This window comes from Dromaius novaehollandiae, chromosome 3, assembly GCF_036370855.1.
Source record: "Dromaius novaehollandiae isolate bDroNov1 chromosome 3, bDroNov1.hap1, whole genome shotgun sequence".
NCBI classification, from domain to species: domain Eukaryota; kingdom Metazoa; phylum Chordata; class Aves; order Casuariiformes; family Dromaiidae; genus Dromaius; species Dromaius novaehollandiae.
In genome coordinates, this window is record NC_088100.1 from 99,458,694 (window position 1) to 99,484,010 (window position 25,317).

Consider the following 25,317-nt stretch of genomic DNA (forward strand, 5'->3'; position numbering starts at 1 on the left):
CTCTGCATTAAAGCAGTTTGAAAAGATTAGCGTGCTTTTAATGTCCCTCTGAAAATAAAACAATTCATAAATGTAGCCAAATGTAAAGTGGTCAAAACATTCCTTCTATGCAATAATTAAGAACATTACAAAAATGCACTTATTCCATATACCATAATGTTTGTTTCTGCCTTACTAATGAAGCTTAATGAACCTAATGTTTTAACATGCAGTCTGTTAGAAAGCTTTCATTGGCTCTCCTTGGCTAATTAGTATCGACACAGCAAACAGGCCCTATCGGTATCAGACCATTAGTCTGGCTGTATATACAGTGTAAACATATCTTTATTATCTGGCCTCGTGACAAGCCATCTGCTGAAGAAACAATGGAGTGATTTAGCAGATGTTACCATTGAACGATAAAAGCATCCATTTAGTAGAATCTTGCAGCTACAGGGCAGACTATACAGGGTTATGTGGTGCAGAGTGGGCACACAGTTCCTATCTATAATTTGTAGTCAAAGTTGCAGCAAAATGATAAAACCATGCTATTGTGGATTTATAATTGTAGTCTCGTTTAGAAATGCAAGTAGTAATTAACTTGAAATCTGCATTATACACCAGAATTTACATTCCTGCTGGGTTTGAAATGCTGTTTTAATAGCAGTTTGTTTTCCCTACATGAAATTACCTAAGGGTCTTTTGTGTTGTTTCATTGTAGATGCTATTAATGTTCTGAAGGAGATGAAAGAGAAGGATGTTCCTATCACAGATAGAACAGTTGCATCTTTTTTCCGCATTCTTAATGCTGCAGCCATGCGAGGTGAAGTTGAAACAGTGAATCGGTTACATGAGACCATTGTGACCCTGGGTTTGGCGGAAACTGCTGTCCTGTATTCTCCTCTGATTACGGTTCACCTTGAAAAGTAAGCTATATTTGGGCTTGAGATGAAACAAGTTTTATTATAGTATTTATTTACATTATATGACCTAAGTATGTCATACAAAGCTGCACATTTGTGTTTGAAAGTGCTCATGTACATCAACATGCACATACACACATGTAAAACTTAAGTGAGCTAGGAATGCTGTGATGAAGGAGCATGTCTTCGTAAGTTAGATAAATAGGATTTTCATCAGTTATATATACCACATTGTGGTATCTGTGTGGGAACTACAGCTGTGTTTCATGGATGTGTCAGAGAACATGAAGTTATATACTGAAATATGCTTACAAATTATTTGTTTCTAAAGCTGAGCTTTTTAAGTCTGTTTGACAAGATAGCTAGTCAGAGTATAGTATGCATAGTCTCAGCTCTTGTGGTCAAGGAGTATGTGTTTTCCAGTCAAAATAGTATTATTTTGCTGTACAATACAGTAGATCTTAGGTGAGCTGAAGGGCAGTACTTGGACACTAAAGTATTCGTAATTCACATAATTATTCAAATAATCTGATGTTAATGCCAGAAGACTGTATTGCTGAATTTGAAGTTCAAAGAAAGTGCTGTCTGGTTTGGCTGTTGCGGTTTTTCCATTCATACCTTTGGTACAAGGAAAAGAAATCAATATACTCGTCCTGGCAAGGCGTATCCGTAATTCCTTATGGCATGTCCCTTTGAATAAATTTTTCATTGAGGTGGAGGATATTTGAATTAATGAATGTATGAACTATATAACACTTTCTTACTGAAACTGAGCCAAGAAGTCCTTTTTGCTTTCTCTGCCAAATGCACAATCTCTCTTATTTTTTTCTTAGCATGTCGTTTCTGTAGCTGTTGGATTTTAATCTCTTACAGCTAGTGTGATTGATCAGTCTCTTCCAGTTTGGTTCATATATTTCAAATGTGGTTCCTTGGCTTAATTTTAAATATAAAACCTATGAAATTAGTGAACTTTTCTTGGTATCATATTTGTAAGTCAGCCTCAAAGATGCGTGTTAATGTTTCTCTGTTAACAACACGCAGAGATCTAGATTTTTAATTCTTCTCAATGTTCTGGGCATGCAAGGTCTCACATTTTTTTGTATTCAGAATGTCACAATGTCACAAACTCCTGTTGGCTGCATGTGCGTTCTCTTTTAAAAACAGTATTTTAATGAATTGGTCCACAGTTACGAATGTATGGTGTACACCTTTTCAGTCAGCAGTGCTGCATTGGTTAGATCACAAGATGAGGCAGATGTTTATGGAAGTAATTTACATGCACTCATATGTAACCAGTATGCCAGAAGAATATCTGATATTATGCTTCGTAACATGTAGTAAAAGCAGTTGCATTTTATATAATTGGTTTATGCACATTGACATGCAGAGCTGTACATGGTACTAGGGTACTGGATTTGTCTCACTTGAGAACTAGTATATGATGATGTAAATAAAGATGTGATCATTTGTGGATGCAAAGGTGAACAGTAGAGTGCTGATTCCACATTATTTTAGGTTTCTAAAATTTGGTAAAACTTGAGGGGGAAAAAAAATTTCAATGAGACTAGACTTTTTGGAGGTATTAATTCCATACTATGGAACTGTTTGGCTATAAGTCATTGATACTAACCTGTATAATTCTTAGTATATATCTCATATATAAATACAATGTGAAATAAGTTCATTTTATGTGTTTTTTTCCCTTATGAGTAGAAAGATCTTGCTTCCTCTCTAACATTAGGCAGAAAAGGAGGAGGAAGCTTTTTTCATGTAGTTTGCTTGAGAGAAATAACTGAATTTCACTGATTTTTCTGTCACAGAAGATAAAAGTTTTTGAAAGTTGACTGACTGAAATAAGTGTTAGTCATTTCTTCCAGCAGTAGCACTCTACTATTTGCCATGTTATAGCTCAAGAATCATGTGAAAATGTTGCCATTTAGCTGCAGGCCTTCAGCTTGCCTTTGAAATTAGCGCTGGAATTTTTCTCATGTTCCACGGAAGTGGTTATGGTAGTGTTTTGTTTTCTTAATTTGTTTCTATTTCTAATTTAACTTTTAAATTACTTGTAAGGGAATCTCTGATTTGTTTTTGAACAATTCTACAAGTGTAAGTCTAAAATGCTTATGGGTGGTACCCCTGTTGTCTATGCTCAGTCAGGAAGAGTTGGAAATTCTCATGATATGCCAGTGCATGTTGGAAGTAACAATTTGCAATAAAACACAAAAGAAATCAGTTGACAAAAGATTATGAAGATTAGTATTCTAGTAGAATGGACACTTTGCCTTTGGCATTTTGAGAAATATTTAACTTACATAACTAGAGAAAGAAATCATTCTCGCTTATTTGTTTCCTTAAATTTATTTGGAAGAAAACCAAAGTCAACTGCCCTCAATTGTATGATCTTTTATTCATGAGTCTGAACCAATTTCTCAAGAAATGGTGAAACTGCAGAAAATGATGATGCAGTCCACATGTGGAATCTTGGCCTATCATCCAAGGTGATAAACCTGCCTTGGATAGTGTGACAAAAAAAATCTTCGTTAAGAAGACTTGACTTTGAGCAAGCTTTTTAAATTCTACAAGAATATGAAGAGCTTGCACTTTCTTTTGTTTGAACTGATCCTTCCAACTGCTGATAATGGGAAAAGCTGTGTTACCTGTACCAAATGAATATTCTTTTGGTTTTAAGGGTGGTGGGTTTTCTCTTTACCTACTGTTTCAACTGTTAGGGGAAACCTGTTCAACTACAAGCAGATTTACAAACCTGAAGAGGTTCGTGAAGCTAATCTGCTCCTGTGCTATACAGTACTTTGGCGATTTCTCTTTACAGGAGGAGAAATTAAGCAGATGCAACGCCTACTGATTATTTTTTTTTCTTCCAAGACAGCTGCCCAAGCTAACTTTTATACAACCAAAAATAGGAATACACATTTTGAAAACTTGATGCAGTTCCTGTCTTTTCATTGACCGTAAGGTTGCTGCTTCTCTCCCTGTATAATATAATCTCTGAGATTAAAGAAACAAGCAACTTGATGTTTGAAATTTACACATTCACTGTATCAGAAGTGCTCTTAGCAGATCGACGAAAACTGGCATGAAAACTAAATATGAAACATTACAGACTGTATGAATAAAATACTCTGTAGCTCAAGTCAGTAAACACAAGTAGTTAATATTTTGAAAGGTCTATAGGATATAACTGGATTGTATTTCTTTAAAAATGATCAATGCATTTTAGTACTGTGTTGTCCATTAAAGCACTGTGTGCTGGTTTGTGATTATGTAAACCCACATTAAGTTTCTCATGTACGGCATGTGTGGATGTAGTGTGGATTTGATGTCTTCACAATTTCTCGTCTTGGCTTCACAGAGTTAAATTCATGTGTGATTTTATTTGAAATGATTCTGTAATACACAAAGTTGATTGACTTTTAAATTTACTTTAAAAGTAGTCCACTTTTAAAATAAGGTGATAACTTTGGGAAAAAATCATCTGTACCGGGGACAGTTTTTTTCTAACTTTTTAGCAGCTTTATTTCAAATATTTGCATTCAAACTCTTTAAATGCTGCAATGAAATTAAGGATGTTTGGCTCTCTTACTCCATTATTGCAATTAGGAATTTAGCATCATCAGTGCCAAAGGACAAAAGTGTCTCATTTGCCCTATGGGGACAGGACAGTGATAAGATGATTTTTCGTCAAGGATCATTGGGTCGTAATTAAGTTACATTCATGGCTATTGCTTTTTGAAGGATGATTGGTAAATGACAGGCTTCATGTGCTTAGTACGGACAGTGTTCACTAGGGTTTTTTCTCCCTCTGTCAGAAAATCCTGTTGAGTCTGATAATGTAAATGTGGCATTTTATTCTGAACAAAAGAGCAGGGAAATGAGCTATCTTGTCTAATCATTCAGTTGTTTAACACCGACTTCCAGTTTAGACTCAATTGGCTGGAAAGCACTTGACATGTGAAGTTAGTGCTGTTCGGAACGCATGTTTGAGTAAATTTTAAAGTAAGTGACAGCTAAATTGTACCTAGGGAAATTACAAAGCCTTCAACATAGTTAATTTTTTTGGGAGGATTAGTTGTAATTGCAACACCAGTCTCCTTGAAGATTCCTTAGTATAGCAAATGAACAGAAAAACATTTAGCTCTTTCAAGAGCCCGTTCTCTTTTAACAGAATAATTTTTGTAAAGCTGATTGTACCTTGCTGAATTGATTTCCCTCCACACTAACATCTGCTTCAGATTTGTAGAGAGAGATTTGTTTTACCAGTCTCCCCCCCACCCCCACCCCAGAGAGTCCCTTTTTTCTTTCTACCTCTCTAGTGATTTCAGGTTTGAGAGCTTTTCAATCAGTAAACCCCTTAGGTAAATTGCCACTTCACTAAAGCTTTATGCATAATGTTGCAGCACTTCATTCCAATTAAAATCAATATTTGGAGTCTTATTTTTATCAGGCAGACTCTCTGGTTGGGAAAGTTGTTTATTACTATTAAAAGGGTTAGATTTAGTGCTATGTTCTTGAAGCAAGAGGGGAGTGGCTTGTTGCAACTGAAGGGTGATGTTGCATCCACGGATGTTGTATCCAGTCTTGCTATTGAGCATGTTCTGCAAACACTGAGACATCTGAATAATTTTGTCTGTTCAGATAGCTTCACTGCGTGTGAGTAAAACTACCCATGCAAATACTCTGCGCGATTGTGCCCATGGTGCCTAGGACTTCATAGGCATAAACAGAAAGTGCATGTGAAAACTTTCGTGATCTTAACCATAGAGCCAACTTAGTCGAAAAATGAAGCCTATTTAGGACTCTTTCCTGCTTATGTAAGGGTCAAGCATAATAGTGTGGACTGAAGCTCCTCCTGTCATTAGAAAATAATAGTATATCCTCCCCCCGCCCCCATTGAAACATGTTAATCTAAAAATATATAAAATCTTTTAGTGTAGCAGGTACTAACCCTGAATAGATTATATTTGTGAGTAATTGAAAGAAAACTCTAGTAGTATCCAGCCCACTCAAAGTGTAGCATGAATCATATGTCTTCATATTTTAAATACCATTTTGTACAGACTGCCATTGGAAGCCAGGTTATCCAGCATGACTATGAGTATATGGTTAGGGCTTTATTTCTTTTGTGACTTGATCCATATTAGCTAACAGTAATTCTGGACCAGGCATTTAACCTAGTTAGTGATACTTTGGGGAGAGAAGAGGGCATTTGACATACGTAAGTTGTACAGAAAAATTGCCAAACATTTTGAAGTGTTTGACATTTTGTTAGCTTAAAATCTTCATGTCTCAATACCATTTTGTTAAACTGTGGAAATTCTTTTGTGTGTGTGTGTGTGTGTGTGTGTGTGTGTGTGTGTGTTTTGTTTATTTTAGTTCGTGAAACATGAAACATTTTCAGATTTTATCCATACTTGAAATTTGAAGCCTACAGTGAATTCCTAATTGTCGTTGGGCTTTTTAAACAGGATTGTAAAAAATTCTTACAGAAATAGGTGTTGGTGCCATACTCGCATGCTGTTGGAATTAATTGTAGTTTGTGATGATTAAGAAATATTGCAGTTGGAGTAAATTGTATCAACTCAAGCATAAACATAAACTTGGTGCTTTTTATCCTTTCAATAGTAGTAAACACAGTTCCCTTTTAAAGACTGAACTTCTGCACCTTTTACAGGTTTATAGGTGTTCATTGCCATTTTTATAATTTATCTGTTTTATAAATGCTGTTCTCTGGTAAATTGTTGAGTGGATGGTAGGTTGCCTGAATACAGCTGAACAAATGTATCACATTTCTATATATTCAAAAAAGTGTCTAGTAAATTGATACATAATAGACTGACCTCCTTAAATGCTGACTTTGAGCAGTACCAGTAACAAGAACAATATTTCCATTTTTGTTGTATTAGTCCTTTGCTGACTTTTTCCCTGTACATACAGTATTAATGCCTTCAGAAGTATACGTTTAGAGTCTAGCAAACTCTTAATGTTCCTGTTTGATTGACATTCCAATTATTCATTCATTTATTGATAGCTTTGACCTAAAAACAGTCACTTTAATCCTTTAGGAATACAGCCGAGACAATGCTATGGCAGTTTGAGCATCAATCTGAAAAGCTAAATTTATCACTCAAAACTTTAATTTGAATGTATAAATGTTGTTGTGTCTTCTTAGAAATTGAGTAGTTTTCTGTAAAACTGTTTTTTAAGGCATTAACTGAACTTGCATCTAAAGCAGGAGAAAAATACTGATTATATAAAGCTTTATATCTGTCTATGGTAACTACCATAGTATTTCTCTTTTATGACAGTAATCTAGCCTGCAACATCTACTTGCAGTTTTGAAATTAACCTGTAATTTAGTCTTCACCCCAAATGACAAAAATTCAAATGACTCCATGGGGTGCCAGAAGATGCACTGTAAACAGGGCTCAGTAAGGGGGATAAGGTAGAAATCCATCATGTTAAGCTCGTTTTCAGAACAACAGTATTATTGAATAAAATTAATTCTTCTATGTTTTACTCTTAATTTTGGAATATTATTCTAGATGGAGATAGTAGTTTATAGTAGTCTAGATAGTAGTTCATTCTTTGAAAAAGCAAAATTTGTGCTGCAGAAGAAATTGGAACATGAAGAGGAGACCTCTGAATTTGGCTCATTTTGACAGTAATATTTTAATTTGGGGTTGAGTTGGTCGATAGTAGATTTGCTTCAAGAATTCAAAATCATCATTTCAAGTCAGTTTTTTACGGCCTTTAACTACTGCTATTCAATGATTTTATTTATTTATTTTCTTCCTTTGCCTACTTCCACCACACTTTGATAAGACTTCTGAAACCTAGAATGAAGTCTTACTAATTTATGGCTATTTATTACAGTTTGTATATGGCTTCTCCGTTTGATTCATTTAAACTTAAATCTTCTCTTTCAAAGAAAAACTTCACATATTACCACTGTTTCAGTTGTTGTCCTCTGTTGTTTTTGATTGGGTTGTAATCTTTTCAAGAAGGGTCTGCAGTAGGTGATTTAGTTCTATTTGTTGGATGGTTTACAATGTTAAAAGTTATATTTGCTGTATTTTTTTTTTTTAATTTCTAATCTGATCATTTTTTTTATGGCTCTACAGCTGCATTATGACTATGCTATGTGCCATAGATAGGCCAGCAAAAACAAAAAAACATTTTAGGACCTCAATATGTTGTTTAATTCAGTGCAAAATACATTTTTATTGCAAAAAAATAGTTTGGATTCTGACCTTTATATAAAATGGAAAAATACTAGTCCCACAATTGTGGCAAAGCATGGAAATGGAAATCAACATGATTATTTGCAAATATTAGTAAATTATTTTGTTTGTAAAGGTGCGAAGCAAGTATACAGCAATCTAGGGAGCTTTGGTTAACTTAGTTAAAACCCTGAAGTTCTATACTGAAAAAAAAAATGCTGTGGATAAATTTCAAAGTGCTTGAAAATTGAAACTGTCTAAACAGAGACATTTGGAGGTAATATAAGGTATACAATGTTATTTATTAAAAAGGAAAACAGAAGTCTTAAATATAAATTGAAATTGCCCTGGAATCGTTAGTTTGTTACAGTAGTACATGGTAGAACTTAAGAATTTTTCTTCAAAAATCAAATACAACTACGTGTGTATCGTTGAAACCTTTTGATGGTGATTAATTTGTAGTGAACAGTAGTCATGCACTCAAAATTATACAGTTAGGAGGTTTAAGGATAAAACTGTAATTCTGTTTTCATTTCTGTGGCTATCTAGCATGCAGGGTATTTGTGTGTAGAAAAACTTTACCTGTAGCAGTTTACCATAAAGAATGAATTTAATTTGAAATTCATATTACAATTTAAAAATAACTGTGCTTTATTTAGAAAACACTCTTTTGTATTATGTGCTTCTGCATGAATTTTTGTTGAAATTTTCAGGACAAAAGTACACTCAGCATGCACTACTCCTGTTAAATTTTGCCTCTGGAATGTTTAGTTGTTTTTATTCTTGTGTTTTGTTTCATTCCACAAGGGATGACATGCCTGCAGCTCTGGAAGCTTTAATGGACTGTTATAAGAAGCATGGTAAAATTCTGCAGCTTCATAACATCTACTGTAGACTGATAGAGAAAGGAGATGCTGATCTTCTACAAAAGGGTTAGTTGCATATAGTCACATCCTGTCTATTGATTATATAGAATATTTTTGGATGTTTTTCTTCCATGATCTGTATATCATTTCTTTCAAATGAAAGAAAGAAAAATTGCATGTGTGTATATGTGTAATCTTAAAGCAGCTAAATGATGCCTACATTCTTCAGGTTGAAAATTCATATTAATTTTACATATAGAGAATCCTAATGTTTAGATAATAGAGCATTAAGCTATCGGTAATGACGATTAGTGCTAATACTTCTTCTATCTACATATTACTATCAAGAAGCAACGTGTTCACATCTGTCTCAAATAGTTGTGAAGTTGAGAAATCCGTGCTCTGCACAAGTAGAGAATGCCATTGTACAGTCTGCCTATTTCATTGACTGTAATAACTACAAAATATAGTGCTGATTAAAAAAATAAAAAAGAAAAAACTCAATTGCCAAACTGCAACAGATTATGTAATATGTTGCAATTCTTCCTAATGTTGCAAAGTTTATTTTCTTATAGATTGTTCTTGGAGTTTTGTGTTTCTTGGAGAATTTCACTATTAATGTCTGGCTATGTGTTAAAATGTTTCAATATATTTAGTAAATTAATGAGGTTTATTTTCTCTTTAGTTTCAGATTTTATAAGCAGAGAATATGGTGACACGATGGCTCTTTATGATCTCTTCTTCGCCTTCTTGCAAACAGGAAAATACAAAGAGGCCAGGAAGGTCATTGAGGTGGGATTTTTAACTATAGTACTCTAATCATGCAGCTATTTATACTCTTAATTAGAAACATTTAAAGTTTTTAACCTTTAATTAGATTTGTTCTGATTCATGTTAATAGAATTCAATCCCAATAATGAAAAAAAAAAAAAAAAACCCTCGACCAGCTTTATTGTGTATAATTACAGTTCAGAAGAGAGACAGTCTGGTTGTATATTGAAATTGTTTCCTTACTTTGTCAAATTCACTGTTATATTTCAAAATGATATTTGCATATTAAATATCGGATTGTGGAACAATTAAATTAAACTGGCATTCCTGGGTGTAAAGTTGCTAATCCTCTTTCCGAAGGAATTCTTTGTTCTTAAAAGCACTGGAATTTAATTTGCTGCAGACCATGCTCAGATTTATTTGTAATGCTTGTCTACAAGTTAATCAGCCAAACAAGTGCTGTCTGCTACTGTTTGGCATTTAATTTAGCATTTCTTCTCTCTCTCTTTTTCAGTATAGTAAGCAGCTTATAGGAAGTGGTAGGTGACAAACTTGGTCTATTTAGGATTAGTATATTTTATCTAGACTTGATTGAAATTGTGCTTGCTGAAATTGATAAGTCAAAGGGGCAGCTGCAGAGTCTGCCCAGATTCTGATTATTTTTCTTAACACAGTTGTATGTTTTTTAAAAGCTGCATAAGTTTTCCAGTTCATGTGTGGGAGGAGGGATCTTGCAGAGAGGCAATACTTTGTCCTCTTCATTTTTGTATTATGTACATACACAACAAATTTTGGCATTTAAAAAATCTTTGAAGATCTCCTTGCTAGCCTGTGCTGAAACAATATTGTTCTGCTGTAAAAAAGTGCTGAGCACTTCTGAAGGCATGCATTGATATTTTGTTTTGAGAAGGTTTTTTGGGCCTCATGTAGTCTTAAGAGTACAGAAGAATACAAATACCAATATCTAACAGAAGAAGACACACTGAGTTGTTTTTTTTAAACAGTGATTAAAACATTTAGGAGAGACCACAAGGGTGAAATTTGGTAAGAACTGGAATTAAAATTAATAGTAAATGAACAGGAGGCTTGGTACTTTGTGTGATTTAGCACCTGTTTCTTTGATACTCTTTCACAATACTGGCGTTTAATTTCTTAACACTTCTTTTAATGGCTACAGTTCAGCAGTCATGAACAGGATAGTAACCAAATTATGATTGTTCTTGCTTTGAAATTTTTGTCCTTTTTTAGTAGGTACCAATTTATCTCTGCAAATATTCAGTATTTGGTGATTGATCATAAAGTATTAGTAACCACTAACCTACAGACTTAGTTGTAAAGATGAACACTTAGTATCTGGAGACTAAATGGAAGTTTGGATATTTTACTTCACTTTTTATGATCTTTCAGTGAGGATTTCTTGGTCTTACTTAGCTTCCATAAAGTCTGAATTTGAGCTTTGTATATGCTGTTGAGAAATGTTCTAAATTTCTGAATTTTTAAGAATACAGGAATTTGCCTAGGAATATCATGCATGTATTTTACCAGCAGATGAAGTGTCAAAAAATGAATTATATATAATATAAATATACTTAAAACGTAGCACATAATATAACAATATGCTAAGTATTTTCAAAGAATTTTTTCTGAAAGGGAAAAAATGGTTCTTAAAATTGGTATTTTGCTGAAGCAGCAAGTAGCTTTTATTGTTTTAACCCAGAAACAAATTTAATATTTGCTTTTGTTTGGTTTCATTGGGAGGTTATTTTATTGTTGAATCTTAATGTGTATAATGTGGAAGATGGAGTACCAGGTGTTATGTTTATCGTTTTCCAGTGGTTTCTGCAATCAAATTCCTTCCCTTGTTGGTCATCGCAGATTGTTTCTCTATTTTCCTTTCTTGTGAAATAGTATTCAGCAAAGATGATTAAATTTGGGGCCAGCTTCTATTTTTAGAAGTTGTTGTTGCATGTTAGTAACGGATTACCTTTCAACCTGTACTTTTATCATGTGTTGCTGATTATGGCAAACTTAATCAACTGATTTTAGTAATATCATTTGTTATAACAGCATCTAAAGGGTTAGTAATGAAGCTGGAAGATGGCTCCTTTAGGAACTAAGGGAACAAAGACCATGGAGGATATGATTTGTTAAACGAGGCGTTACTCACTGGAGACCACTGTCTCGGCCTGCTCTTCCATTTGTAGAAATCAGATGTACACTGGACGCTTATGTGAAAGTTAGTGAGAGCTGCTGCTTTTAAAAATTTGCAACTCAAGGCCCTGGGCTAAGACAAATAACATAAGTCTCAATCTTCAGTAAAATACGACTGGGTAACAATAGTAGGAATAGAAAAACGGGAAGATTTGAGTGAGATTATAAAAATTAGGTCACAGAGTTGTGTACATACATGATCTGGTAACGAATGTGGTGTTGTGTATGCATGTATATAAGCTCATCTTGTGGAAGATTGTCATAGCAAGAAGGCTGAAAGATCTAGGGGCACATCTGCTTGCTGAATAGACTGCAAGGTCAGCAAGACTAAGCAGAGAATGATAGCGTAAAAGGCAACTAAAAGTGGGTAGAAAGGAGGAAAGAGGCAAAAAATGCACCTAAATCTTTTAATCTAGCCGTGCCTGGAGATTCGTGAGCCCTTGGAGCTCTGCTGGTAGAAGGATGTGCTGGTAGCTGCCCACTTGCTTTCCACTGGGAGCAAGTCTTGTTGAAGAAAGAGTTATGTGAGCAGAGGAGATCGAGCGCAGTAGTTCATCCAAGCGTAATTTAGTCTTCAGTTCTTAGCTGTACCTCGACTGATCACATCAGCTTTTTTTCATGAGTCCTTCAAAGGTGATCTTACCCGAACAGTTGGTAGGTCTCTTTTCTTGTCCCTTACCATGAGGTCGGGTACAGTTTTCTTCCCCTTAGAGTGGCACAGGAGAATTTATGTCATCAAATCCAGCTTTGGTTACTTTGGAAAACTGCGGCTTAAGTGCCTTTTTTCTTCAGTTTTGTTTTCCAGATTTTTTTCTTTAAAAAAAAAAAAATTCTGATTTTAACTAAATATGTTAAAACTAAAGGCTAAAAGAAAATTCTGCAAGCAGAGGGGAAGTTTTATTAAATGGGATTGGCACAGAAGTACATTCTAGAAAAATATTTTCTTTACCTGTCGTCTTCTAAAATTTGGTATCATCTTATTTTGGTATCATCTAACCAAATTTTCTCAAGGAGAGAGATCTTGTGTAGTTCTTCATGTGTATTGCTCCATTGCTGGTGAATACAGTAGCAGAACCTGGAGTCTGGAAAAATTTCTTGGCCCAGTGCTCTTGTCATAAGCCTGGTATGTAAAAGAGTAGGGCATTTGCTAGAGCCAAATGCCTCTATTTGCTGTCCAAACCATAGCTTCTTCCCTGTTGTCAGAACTGGGAAATTGGGATTCCCTTATGCTTAACCTGTTGTTGGCTTGCTTTTTAAACTCATCTAGCTGATGGTTGAGGGCTGGACTGTTGAGAAAGTCACTCAGGAGAGAGGGAAATGAAAAAGGGATTAGTACATTACCTTAGAAAAGTCTGCTGGCTTTCTTCCCCACTCCAGCCATTAATCTGTTATTTTCCTTATATGCTGTGTGGAGATTTATCTTTAAATGATTTCATTACCTGAAACAGTTAGAATATAGTAGTTTTGTGTCCAACTTAGCTGTTATGTCATCTCTGAATTTTGCACTGTGAACTCATACTTGCAGCTGTTAGCCTTCATGTTAAATATTTCTAGATTTGCCTTTGTCCTTCATTATTTTTTCATGCTCAGTCCTATTGTCAAAATATTCTTTAAACTTGTGTGTAGTTAAGCCACATTATAGTCTAGACTGCTCTTGGCTCTTTCTGGTAGAGGCACAGGATTTATATGTAGTTAAGTACTCTAACAGTCCCACAGCAGAGATTCAAGCAAACAGTGCTTGAAGTCTGCTTAAGGAAAGTCCGAACTGTGTTTTCATGAAGTAAAAATGAACATTTGACTCCTGTGACTAAAATATGCAAAGTTCTGAACCAGTGATGAATCTGTTTGTAGTTGAATAGTAAATAGTAAACTATCAAAGATTTGTATATTCGTGTATGAAGTCCCTCTTAAAAACAAAAACAAAAACCCTGCATTATCAGAACTCCGAAGAAAGAAAACAGAAGAATAAAATAGTTGATGAGTGTTTATCTTACATTATTAATCAGTTTTTATTGCTTGCAGTAGAAGAGTTGGTCAACCTCTTAATGTAATTCTTAATCTGTTGTGATGGCTTAACTGGTTGAAGCTCTTTGTTCTGAACTTACTTTATAAATGTGCAAAAAAAGTGGTAGCTGGGATTTGCAGTGGCAGTGTAATGCAAACAGAGCAAAACCTCTGCAAGCTAGTACTCCAGCTATGCTGTAGGCAGCATGGCTAACAGCATCTATGTTAAGGTTGTACAACACTGTAAACAACTGCATCCAAAACTTAAAGTTCTCATGACTGGCAACAGTTTCCTAAAACTTCCCTGGCCCTGTCTCTTGAAATAACCTTGTCCATCTCTTCAGATAACCCTTTCTTAAAAGGACCCTTAAAAAAGTATATAAAATTAGAACTATTCTAGAATTCTTTATTTTTTTTTTGAAGACTCACATGAATCAAGTAATCTGTCTTCAGTGTAAAAATACCATCCTAATATCACTGTTCAGATCATTTGTTGCCAGAGCACCTGACTTCTTGCGTCTTTAGAGGTTATCTATATGCACGGCTTCAGAATTCTTTTTACCAGAATCGAATTGTGGATAGTTTTCTCGTCTTCTACCTTAGAGTTAAATATATTGCACAATATCTCGCTAAAAGATGTCTTTGTGAAGAATCGAGAGACAGAGGGTTGTGAAATACTTTTTCTGAAATGTCCTTCCAATGTGAATAAATGTTTTTAAAAAAAGGGAAAAAAAAGTATTTGCTGTTGAAATTCAAGACATGACAAAAGAACTCTTTGGAGTGAGTCTAAAGTTTAGTGTACAGGAATATATCTATCAACAGATGTCAGGTTAATTCTGGAGGTAAATAGATTTAAGCAAAGAATTGTGACATCCACTGTCAGTAGACCTCAAGATAGCAATTGCCATTGGATTTAATCTACCATAAAAACAATGAGTATTTCTACTTGATATTGAGAGATTACAACCCTCTTTCATCCAGATTGCTTTTATAAAAATCTACATCATAAAATTGAGTTTTGCTGACTTTATGCTGGAGATAAAACTATTGGAAGAAGATACTTTCTTGATTTGTAGCAGCAGGATTTAGATTTTTAATGTGTGGTTTAATGATGATTATATCTAGTGTCAGAATTTAGCTACAAAGACTTTTTTGGTGCAGTTAAGAGAAGAGGAGAGGTGAATAGAACAAAATTTAAATGTTTGTGAATGCTTAATGCAAATTGTAATAGAAAGGTAGTTATAGATATGGTGGTCTGAGATTGAGGAGTAGTTTATACGGCGATGTAATAGCTTTTATTAGAGTAACTGTATACAGCTGGGAGGGAGGGGAAAGGATGAAGAGCTTTTAGACACACAAGCCCTATAATTACAAGAAAAGATTATTTTTTTCTTATTACTGAGTCCCGTTAGTCTAGTAAAAGTATTACTTCTCCCTGTGAAACTGGACTCTGATACAGCTATTATTGAAGCTGTATGTTGTTTTTGTTCATGTATGTATATGCATGTGTGTATGTGAGTTAAATACATGCTTACTGCTTCAGTGCATGTTACTTAAAAGTTCTTAAATACTGTTTGTTTTTAAGAAAAATAGATTAATTTGTTTCAAGTAAGTAAATTTTAGTGAATTCTAATTCATTGCTCCTGATAGAAAAACAAAGGAGATGACTACTGAGCCAGTTCCCTCCAGAAAAGGAAAGGGGTAATGTGTTTGGAAGATGGGGTCATGGTAAGAGCTGTGCATCCTTTCTTAGCTCCAGGGACTTTCTGTTAGAGAGAAGATAATACTGAGTTTCTACTACTTTTAGGGTTCATCATACAACATAAAACCACATTAGGACACAAAGAGCAAGTTTTTGAGCCCATAACAACCTTAAGGAATTTTATTTTTTGAGCAGGGTTTTTGCATATTCTTGACTTAACCCTTTCTTTAAGCACAGGTTTTTTTTTGTGGACTTCCCTTACTGTTTAATGACCTTGTAGAGTAATATTTTACTTCATAATTTCTTTCAGCAATCTTATTGGTAAATTTGGTACTTAAATATACATCAGATTTGGCTGTCATCAGTAAAGCTGATGTTTTAAAGCCTTTTCCTACTTATTTTCTGGTAATTTTGGAAATTAATCAGTTCTGTTCTCATCTTAGTCCCTGCCTAGCAGAGGATATTTAAAGATATTTTCAAAAGAAGTAAGTAAGGTCGTGTATATTTACTTGTCAAATAGTAATTACTGTTAGCAAATTATTTAGCTCATGTTACTTTAGAAATAAACAGTAAAAGTTGGTCTTTCATGACTTCTCTGGATGAGAACAGACGTACACTTTTCCAATTAGTGCTGCCGGGTTCCAGTGGAGGTTTTCTTTTGCGGGCGTTTTGTTTTATCCCTCTCCCTGGGCTGCTCCCTCTCTTCCCCCTTCGTGATGCAGTCTAACAATGTTTTAGTGAGCTTAGAAAAACACCTTTAGGAATGGGATTTGTTACTCTTCTGTTTTCGTAAATGTTAAGTCCTGAGACTGGAAGCTTTGAGTTTTCTTTTCATTTTTAAATATTGCTGTTTTTTATGTAAAAACTACAAGTAAGCTAGTTGCTAACTGAGGTGATCGTACAAATAATATGTCAAATACTCTATACTTGTTTAGTTTTTGAAGGCATAACTTGTATGTGGAGCAACTCATAATTTTCAAAATTCAGACACTGGAGTACTTGCCCTAGTCTGAAAAGTTGTCGTATTAAAGGTACAGATTTAATTGTATTCAAACTTTATTATAGTTGTCCCTTGGCTGAATAGTTGTGCAAATGTCAGGATGTTTCAGATCAGCTTCTCGTTAAATCGGCATTATTGCTTTGGGATGCATTCGGTCAAATTATGTATTTCTGAAAGAAGTTACTGGGCAAAATTAGTAACAAAGAACAAAGCAGTTATTCTCTTTATTTTCAGAGGAATCCCTTCTTCATTATGAACAGTTCTCAAGGTTTTGTTTTGTTTAGAAAGAATAAAACAAAATAAAGGAGGATCTCTTTCCATACCATCGCAGCAAAACCATTTTTGACATCCAGAAGAGCATGCCTTCTTTCGAGATGGAAAATGAACTTGCAGAAAAAGCATTACTTCTGTTAGAGGACAGTCCCTGCCATAGATATTCCTAACTGTAATACTGTCTTCTAAAGAGAGGTGTATTTAATTGGACAGTGTAATGTATTTTATTGGACAATCTGATGGTTGCAATACAAAAGAAGTTTTCTAACACACAGTCCCTTTTTAGAGCTCCTTGGTCTTTAAAGCTTACATTTCTTACAAACCTCTGAACTATTGTGTAGTCTAGAAGTTGATATATTCAGAGCTGAGAAACAAATCTGTCTCTTGCATTTTCTGTATATCCCATAATGCTACTTCACTTATGATATAAAGATTAAAACTTAAGAAATACAGCAAAGTTGTGTACTTATTTCATGCATCTGAAGGGAGATATTAAATTATTTAGGTTTTTTATTATTGTTTAAATGCTTTTAAATCAATTTTTTTTAAAACTAGTACATTGTTATTTGAAAGCAAAGGAAGTATAAGATTATTTTAACCATCTGATTTATTGACTGTAGACAGTATTACATAAGATGCAGAAACTCATATATAAATGTTCATTATAACTTCCTGATTAAATAGTACAGGTACTGCTTAGTGAAAGTGAGGAATTTGACTGAGAGTTAACGTAGGGGAAGATTAAAGCAAGTGTTGAGTTACTAGCATTCAATGTAAAATAAACTTCATTTAAGTAAGACGTTGTGCAAAAGTATCTCTGGCTTCATTGAAGCTACATGGAATTTTTGAGATATTATAGGAATTTTTGTGGAAGCAAGGGAAAAAAATCTGTCTTTAAGAACTTGCCATCAACTGTTATTTTCATTGATGCTTATGTTGGAGAGAGCTGTTAGGAATGACATACATCAGTTCTCATAGCTGTCTGTTTAAGGCTGTCTGTTTGGAAAAGTAACAAATTTTCTTGCAAGGCATTGCTTTGGCATCTAAATCTCGGGAACTGGTTCTGGTACTGATAACATAAGTCTGTTATGGCTGTGATATAACTCATTGTGAAACTTTCTTCTTCCTTAGCAGCATTAGCTGTCTCTTATTATTACTGCATTATTCAACTGCAAAGAGAGGGATGAATGGATCTGTCTGTCCAAAAAATACCATCAGAAAGTGCAGTGCTGATGGGGTTTATAAAATTAGGCTGTTTCTTTTGAATGTTCTTAGTAATGGTTGGATTGTCAGTTATCATAGAACTGTTTCCCTAAGAAAAGATTGGACAACTTTGGGAAGAAAATAAAAAAACAGTTAAGAAGGGCAGGATTAAACTTGAATGTTGTGAAAGACTAGAGCAAATTATCAAAGAGGCGTCTAGGATGTGTAGCGCTTATTTTGGCAAGCAGTTGAGATTGAGCCAAACAGCAAAAAACAAGAGTTTGGTGGAAGTGCAATGTTGGAGGGTTAAAACAACACAGTAATCATCCTCTCATTCTCATATGTGTGTATGTTTAAAAAAACCAAAAATCGTCTGGCTTTCAAATAATTATGCATCCAAAGCCAGCTATAGCAGAAGTGTTACCATTCTGGGACACTCAACACTTCAGTTTTCTGAAAGTCCCTCAGTTTGCTTTAAGAGACTAGAGAGAAGTGAAGAAATATTTTCCCTCCATTTCTTCTGTAAATTACTTGGTTGCTTTTTCGAAAGGGAACTTTTTTTCAAAAAGCTGGTTTTTATTTAAAAAAAAAAGTATAAAGTTAAAGTTGAAGCTCTTTAGAGAAGAAACTTTTTGCAGGTTTTATCCTATGCTGATTAATGTAGAATATGGATGTATTGATTAACTGGCTGTAACAATTACAGAACACTAATATAAACAAAACTCAATTATTTCTATGATAGTATTTAAATATCTGGAAAAACATCGAATAGAATTCTCTCTGCCAGGCTGATATTTCACTGGATAGTCTGTTTTTTTTCGGCTGTATTATGTAGAAATCAGCTCGAAGAGAAATGTTAGTACAGAAGAGAATTTCTGGTGGTTAGAATCCTTCAGAAATGACTTTTTCTGCAGAAGATGAGAACTCATCAGGTGTTTTCAGTGGGTTGGCATTGTTGCATTCACATGACTTTTGAACACTTCCTTAGCACGAGTTTATCTAAAGAGGCAGCGGGTTTATTTTTCTATGGCTAGTTTTTCTTTTTGTGCATGAAGGTATAGAATCAGTGAATGAATTAATATATATCAAACCTCAGAAAGATTGTAACAAAGATGATTGAAAGTGTGGAATGTTTTCAGTAGGAGAGATTGACTAAGTAGGTGAGTCTTCCTTATTCTGGAAAAGGAAGAGTGGAACAGGGACATGTTTTATATATCATTCATATAAAATCATGAGTGAAAATGGAAAGGATAAAGAAAAATCAATAGTTCGTTGTCTGACAGTACAAAATCTAGGGGCTTCAAGTGAAGGTTGCAGAAGTTAGGTTGAAAACAAAGGAAAAGTGGTGGGGTTTTGTTTGCTTGTTTTCTGCAGGGAGTGGTTGAGGCATGGAACCCTTTGCCAAAAAGTGTTAGGGATGATAAATCCGTGTGAGTTCCAGAGGCAACCAGAAAAGTTCAGGGAAGAGAAATCCTTTACTAGAAACAGTCCAAATCACTGAGCCACAAATCGCTGGAGACTGGAAGAGCACTAAGGAGGAAGTATTGCATTGGTTTTCCTTCATTTTGTATTCTCCCGTAGACATCTGCTTTTGATCACTGTTAAGAAGAGAATGAAAAGCCAGATGAACCTTTGGTCTGATACAGTACTGCTGTTCTGTATTCAAAGAGAATTTAAAAAACCAAACCATTCGTGTTTAGTTTATACACTGTATGAACTGACACTCTCAACAGTTGTTTTACTCTTTAAAGTAGTGAATTTCTTAAAAATGCCAAAAAAAGACAAAATAAAATAATCAAAAATATTAATAAACTCAAAAATATAGATATGTTTTGTCCATTGAAACCGCCAAAAGCAGTATTTTTAAATAGGAATTGGGAAGAGTAATTAGAGTAACAGGTTTTACTGAAATTTTTTGTAGTCCTTGCATTTTTTATTCTCTATTTTAGTCTGCTATATTGTAGAAAGTCTGCTTCCTGCTAAATGCAATGTTTAAAATTCCCTAAGATGGTAAGGGATAAGCTACAAATATGGACTATCAGGCAAGCCCTGGAGATTTAGTTAATCTGACCTAGATGTTCTTTTGATGATTGAGACCTGCAGTATGTGAAAACACTTCTCAATTTCAAAATGAAACACAAGGGTATCTGTTGTATAACTCAGCTATCCGTGTAGTGACAGACGCATCAATCATTTCTGAACAGGAAAGGATTTACTATAAAAAGTTTGTAGCTTTGGAGCTGTTGAGTTCATTGGCATTCGGATCAGCAATGATATTGGAAGTTGTAAGCGAATTCAGCATTTGAATTTTGCCATGTCCCAAAGAGGATTAGCTACAAATGCAAACAACATACTATTTTCTTTTTCATTTTCAAGAGCCTGTTGTGTAATATGTTAATTCTTGGCTCAGTTTTCAGCATATTTTATGTGTAACTGCTCAGTGGATCTTAGAAAAGCACTGAACAGATACCTATAAACGTGAATAACTGGGATAAACGCAGTTTTGCTTTGCAGATAGTTGCTGATTTTTCCATTTAGGTTTTATTATGTACCACTTTTGAGTACATGAGAAGCCACTGTTTTTCTATAACCTCTTGTTTGAGACTGTTTTTCCAGTACAGTGAAATTCATAGAGAAGACTGTCCATGTTCAGGAACTGGGTGGGGGAGTTAGGGTCCTGGGGGGTTTTTTGTGTATGTGTTTTTGTTTTAAACTCCTTTCAGTAATTGTATAAACTGGTTTGGATGAGTGGCAGGATGATATGCCCTGATGTTTACTCTGCAAAGCACTTTTTCTTACATCTCTAGCAAATTTTAATATTTTTAACTGAATCTTTACATGCTGATATATATTTTAACTGAATCTTTACATGCTGGTCTTCTGGCGTAAGCTGAGTTATCTCAGGAAGAGATAATTGGTAATTACAAAAGAATTACAAAATCATACTTTTATGAATTCAGGTGTTGGAGGAGACGACAGGGGGAAGTATATAATTTGTCTGTGTTAAAAAGCCAGAAGATGCATTGGCTCTTCAATGGTAACTGTTTACACTGTTTTGGAACAGAGGTTCAGTATTTTTCACAGCTTTTTGTTCAAACTGCCTCTTGCATTTTTTGCAAAATTTAACGTTCGAATTGTAGAGATTGCATTTAATGCTTAAACAGTGGCGACTTCTTGTATCTGAACAGCTAAAACTCTTGAAGAGTCAGAACAGTAGCATGCTTCTATATAAGGATGAGCAGACATTTTCTTGGAATCACTTTTGGCTGTATTAATGTGAATCTAGACCCCTGAACTGAAAGCAGAGTCCTCTCTTCCCTAAATGATCCTTGTGCTGAAACAAGACAGTACAGAGAAAGAAAGTAAATTCGAGTACTGTATGGAAGGGAGAGATAAGAGGTGAAAGTACAGGATGCTTTGCACACACTAATTTTTCTAAATGCTGTGGACTTAGGCAGTGGAATGCCTGTAACATTTTTCTTTAAGAATTTTAAATTTTCTTAAATTTATTTAAACATTTTGCTGTTGAGAGTGGAGAAACTGATGTATTTGTGGTGGTCTGTCATGCTGAGAAGACACAGCGTGATAGTCTATACTAGGTGAAGCCTCCAAAGACTTTAAACTTTTTAGAGAATGTGTGTTGTGCGGCTGTAGTCCACTCAAAGGAATGAATAAGCAAAGGCTCATCTAACCTGGGAAAACTAATGACAGAAAGAACTACAGCGTATCAACTATATTACATCATTTCCTTTGTGGATATGCTTAGAGTAAGCCTCTGCTCTTTTCTAGAACAGGAATTACATTACAGTTAGTACACCTAGCATCTGCATTGTCACCTGGTTACAGTGCAATTAGTGCTCTGCAACTTAATGTTTTTTTCTTACTGAACAGTAGTAAGAGAAGTCAAAAAGCGATAGTGTTTTTAGATCTTAATAGTTGTAAGAAAATTACTAATGTTAGCAGAGAAGGAGTACCAAATTTTGATGTTGCCATTAAGGTGGGAGTGGCATGGTTTTCCAGTTATTGGAATACTACCATGTTTTTAAATATGAACCTTTCCTCGTGAAGACTGTTTGCAAACATTTGGTATAGTTCTTTACCATGAGTAACAGATATGATTACCATGGGTAATCATGAATAAAATATGGTCACAATTTTAAATCTCTTGTAAGTGGAATTTGACTTGATTGTGAGCTCATAGTTTCATTCATATTAAAGAAAACTTGAACTTTCATTATAACTACATACAGTTACGTTTACATTTGCTGAGAATGTTGTGTGTGAAGTAATGTATCTTCTTCTGGAAATGTTATCTTGCAGACTCCAGGCTTGAGAGCACACTCTGGAAGGTTGCAGTGGTTTGCAAAAAAGTGTATATCATCTAATCAGGTACGTGACTCATCATGTCTTCTATATAATTGGGACTATATACCAAGAATAATTATTTTGAAATTTTTTTTTGTGCTATATTTTTGTTTGTGAAAGGACATGTGGCAGGCTGATGTGAACTTAATCCTGGGTGTAAATGCTGGTGTGTACTTAAACAGAAATATTATTTTAGCTGAATGTGCACTGCATATCAGTGCATATAAATAGAAAAATAATATAGCGTTTTGGTTAAGGTATAACTATATTCTTTCTTGTTTCTTTTCAAAGATGGAGACTTTGGAACACTTGGTAGAGTTAACTCAAAATCTATTTGAATGTGATAGAGATGAGATGTACTACTATCTTCTTCAATTGTGTGGTAAGTTAGCAACTGATCTCTTTCATATAGTAATCTGTGTGGGTTTTTTGGTTTTGTTTTGGTTTTTTTTTTGTGGTTGGAAATGAGAGATAACCCTGAATTGAAGAGGAGACGACCTGATATAGCATTAGCATGGTCACAATTTCTGATTCGTCTTAGGTGGGGATGCAGGAGTTCTGTATCTGCAGACCTCAACACAGTAGCATCATAGAACTTACATAGTGCAAGTCTTACATCCCATGCTACTGTCTTATGTTCTAGTTTGAAAATTGTTTTTGTTCTAATATGCTTAAAGAAGAAGAACTTTGTTCATTTGTTATACATCTTCATAGCTGATAAAGATCTGGAACATACTGTAATTGGATCTGTGTTTGAAAGGTGCAGATTTTTTAAATTTACCTAACCAACCACTACCTAACTTGCATATTATTTCTGAGACTGGAACAAAATTTTTTTTTTGATTGAAAGTTTTTTATACTATGGTCTTTATGATGTATCTGTAGTGGTTTTCATTTCTTGTTTTCTGTATTTTTCGGTCTGTGATGGTTCTGTTTTTCAGTGTATCGTACTGTATCATACATCGTAACAAATACTGGAAATTGTGCTCATACTAGTGATTTCAAAGTCTTAGGAAAAACATATTTTGTGTTCTTAGGATTAGATATTAAATAACATTAAGCAGTAAATCAGGACATAAAAATTAACATTATAGGGATTGGGGCATACTTCAGAATGATTACATAAGATGTAGTGTCCTGTAAATTTATTAAGGAGCCATTACAACAATTTGCTATATTTGTTCAAGGGAAAGTTCTCATCTGAGCTTGAAAGAATTTTAGGCTGCTCCCCATGTATATTCTTGGTTAATTAAACCAGAATGCTATTACTACTACTAGAGCCCCCTTTTATTTTCATATAGCAAAGAGGGAGGCTGCTTCCCCCTTGGACTTACCACAAGCAGAAGAGATGAATGATTCTACAAAGAAATGGCTGGGGACCCTATGAGAACTTTTTTCTGTTCCTTCTTATTTCCTGAACAGCCTCAGAAAACTCCAAAACCAAACTGTAGCATTACCCAATTCTGGCTTTCCACATACTGGTTCACCATCATAAAGCAACTGGGCCTCAAAAACAATCTTGCCTCAACAGGAGGGAGTCCTCCTATTTCTTCAGAAGCAGCCTGTTCAACTCCAGCACTGACTCAGTCTGACAGTGTGTCTGCTAGGAGGAGAATCTAAGAAGATACAGTTTATCAAATTCTGTCACACAAATTCTTCAGTCAGCAAGAAAAGACACAACCAATTTCATCTACTCAAAGAGGTGGAAAACATTTGTGGCTTTCTGTCACCATAAAAGACAAAAACCATGCACACTCCTGCTTTCAGCCATTTTAGATCATCTGTCAAAGCTGCCCCATGCAGAAGTATGGTAGAGAGTTGTCAGCATGCACCTAAATCATAACTTCAGGTCTATTTTAAGTATAAAAAAATAAAAATCTATGGTCTAGTCCAAGCTGTGATCAAAAATGGTAAAAACAAAATGTTCAGTTAGGTAGAATCACAGAAGAATTTTTCTTGGAGAGAACCTCAGAAGTTTATCTAGGCTGAAACCTTGCTCAGAGCTAGGACAACTTGAAAGGTAGAACGGATCACAGCCTTGTCTAGTCAAGTTTTGAGCACCTCGAACAGTGGAAATTTGACAGCCTCCTTGAATGACCTATTCCAGAGTTTGACCAGCCTTAGAAATTCCCTTGCCACACCTGTAACTATCACCTCTCATCCTTTGCTGTGCACCTCCAGGAAGAGTCTGACTCAGTTTTCTTTATGACCATTCATTAGGTGGTTGAAGATCTTGGATCCCCTTTTAGCATGCTCTCTCCAAGTTGCAAGAAATCCATCTCCCTCAACTTTCTACTATATTTGCTTGAACCCCTATTTTGATGGCTGAATTTGCCTGAGTTGCCCGCATCTGTCTTACACTTGTCAAATCTAAAACTGAATGCAGTACTCTAGATGTGGCATCCCGAGTGCCAAATAGAGGACAAACATGTGAAAGCCTGTCAAACTCATTCTCTGTTTTTCTTTCTTTAAACTGCCATAATAATATGTCCTTAAAAAATGTCATCTGCAGCATCCAGTTCTTAAAACCAATCATTTATCTGGCTTAAGGTAGTCACTGCCTCTTCCACAAAGCTGAAGTGAGGCTGGAGTCTTATCAAAAGGAGGCTTGGATCTTGAACCAGTCCAGTTAACTATCCTTGTTTTTCTCCCTACCTACATCCCATGCGGCTCCTAGGGAAGAAAATGTTTCACTGTGATGTTTTGATATTGCATTGTAATATTGCTTGCCCTCTCTGGTGCTTGGAAAAACTAGCTTTGTAACAATGCTAGAGAGGATCTG

At 34.9% G+C, this 25,317-nt stretch overlaps 1 protein-coding gene across 2 annotated transcripts in view; it reads left to right on the top strand.

Annotated features, from left to right (window-relative positions):
* LRPPRC (leucine rich pentatricopeptide repeat containing) overlaps positions 1 to 25,317 on the top strand; it is a 93,483-nt gene that overhangs the window by 41,948 nt on the left and 26,218 nt on the right. For both annotated transcript variants that reach the window (XM_064509584.1, XM_064509585.1), the window contains exons 23-27: positions 701 to 905; positions 8,948 to 9,072; positions 9,692 to 9,798; positions 22,491 to 22,559; positions 22,827 to 22,917. In XM_064509584.1, coding sequence (XP_064365654.1) covers positions 701 to 905; positions 8,948 to 9,072; positions 9,692 to 9,798; positions 22,491 to 22,559; positions 22,827 to 22,917 — 597 coding nt within the window. The remainder of the gene's footprint in view (positions 1 to 700; positions 906 to 8,947; positions 9,073 to 9,691; positions 9,799 to 22,490; positions 22,560 to 22,826; positions 22,918 to 25,317) is intronic.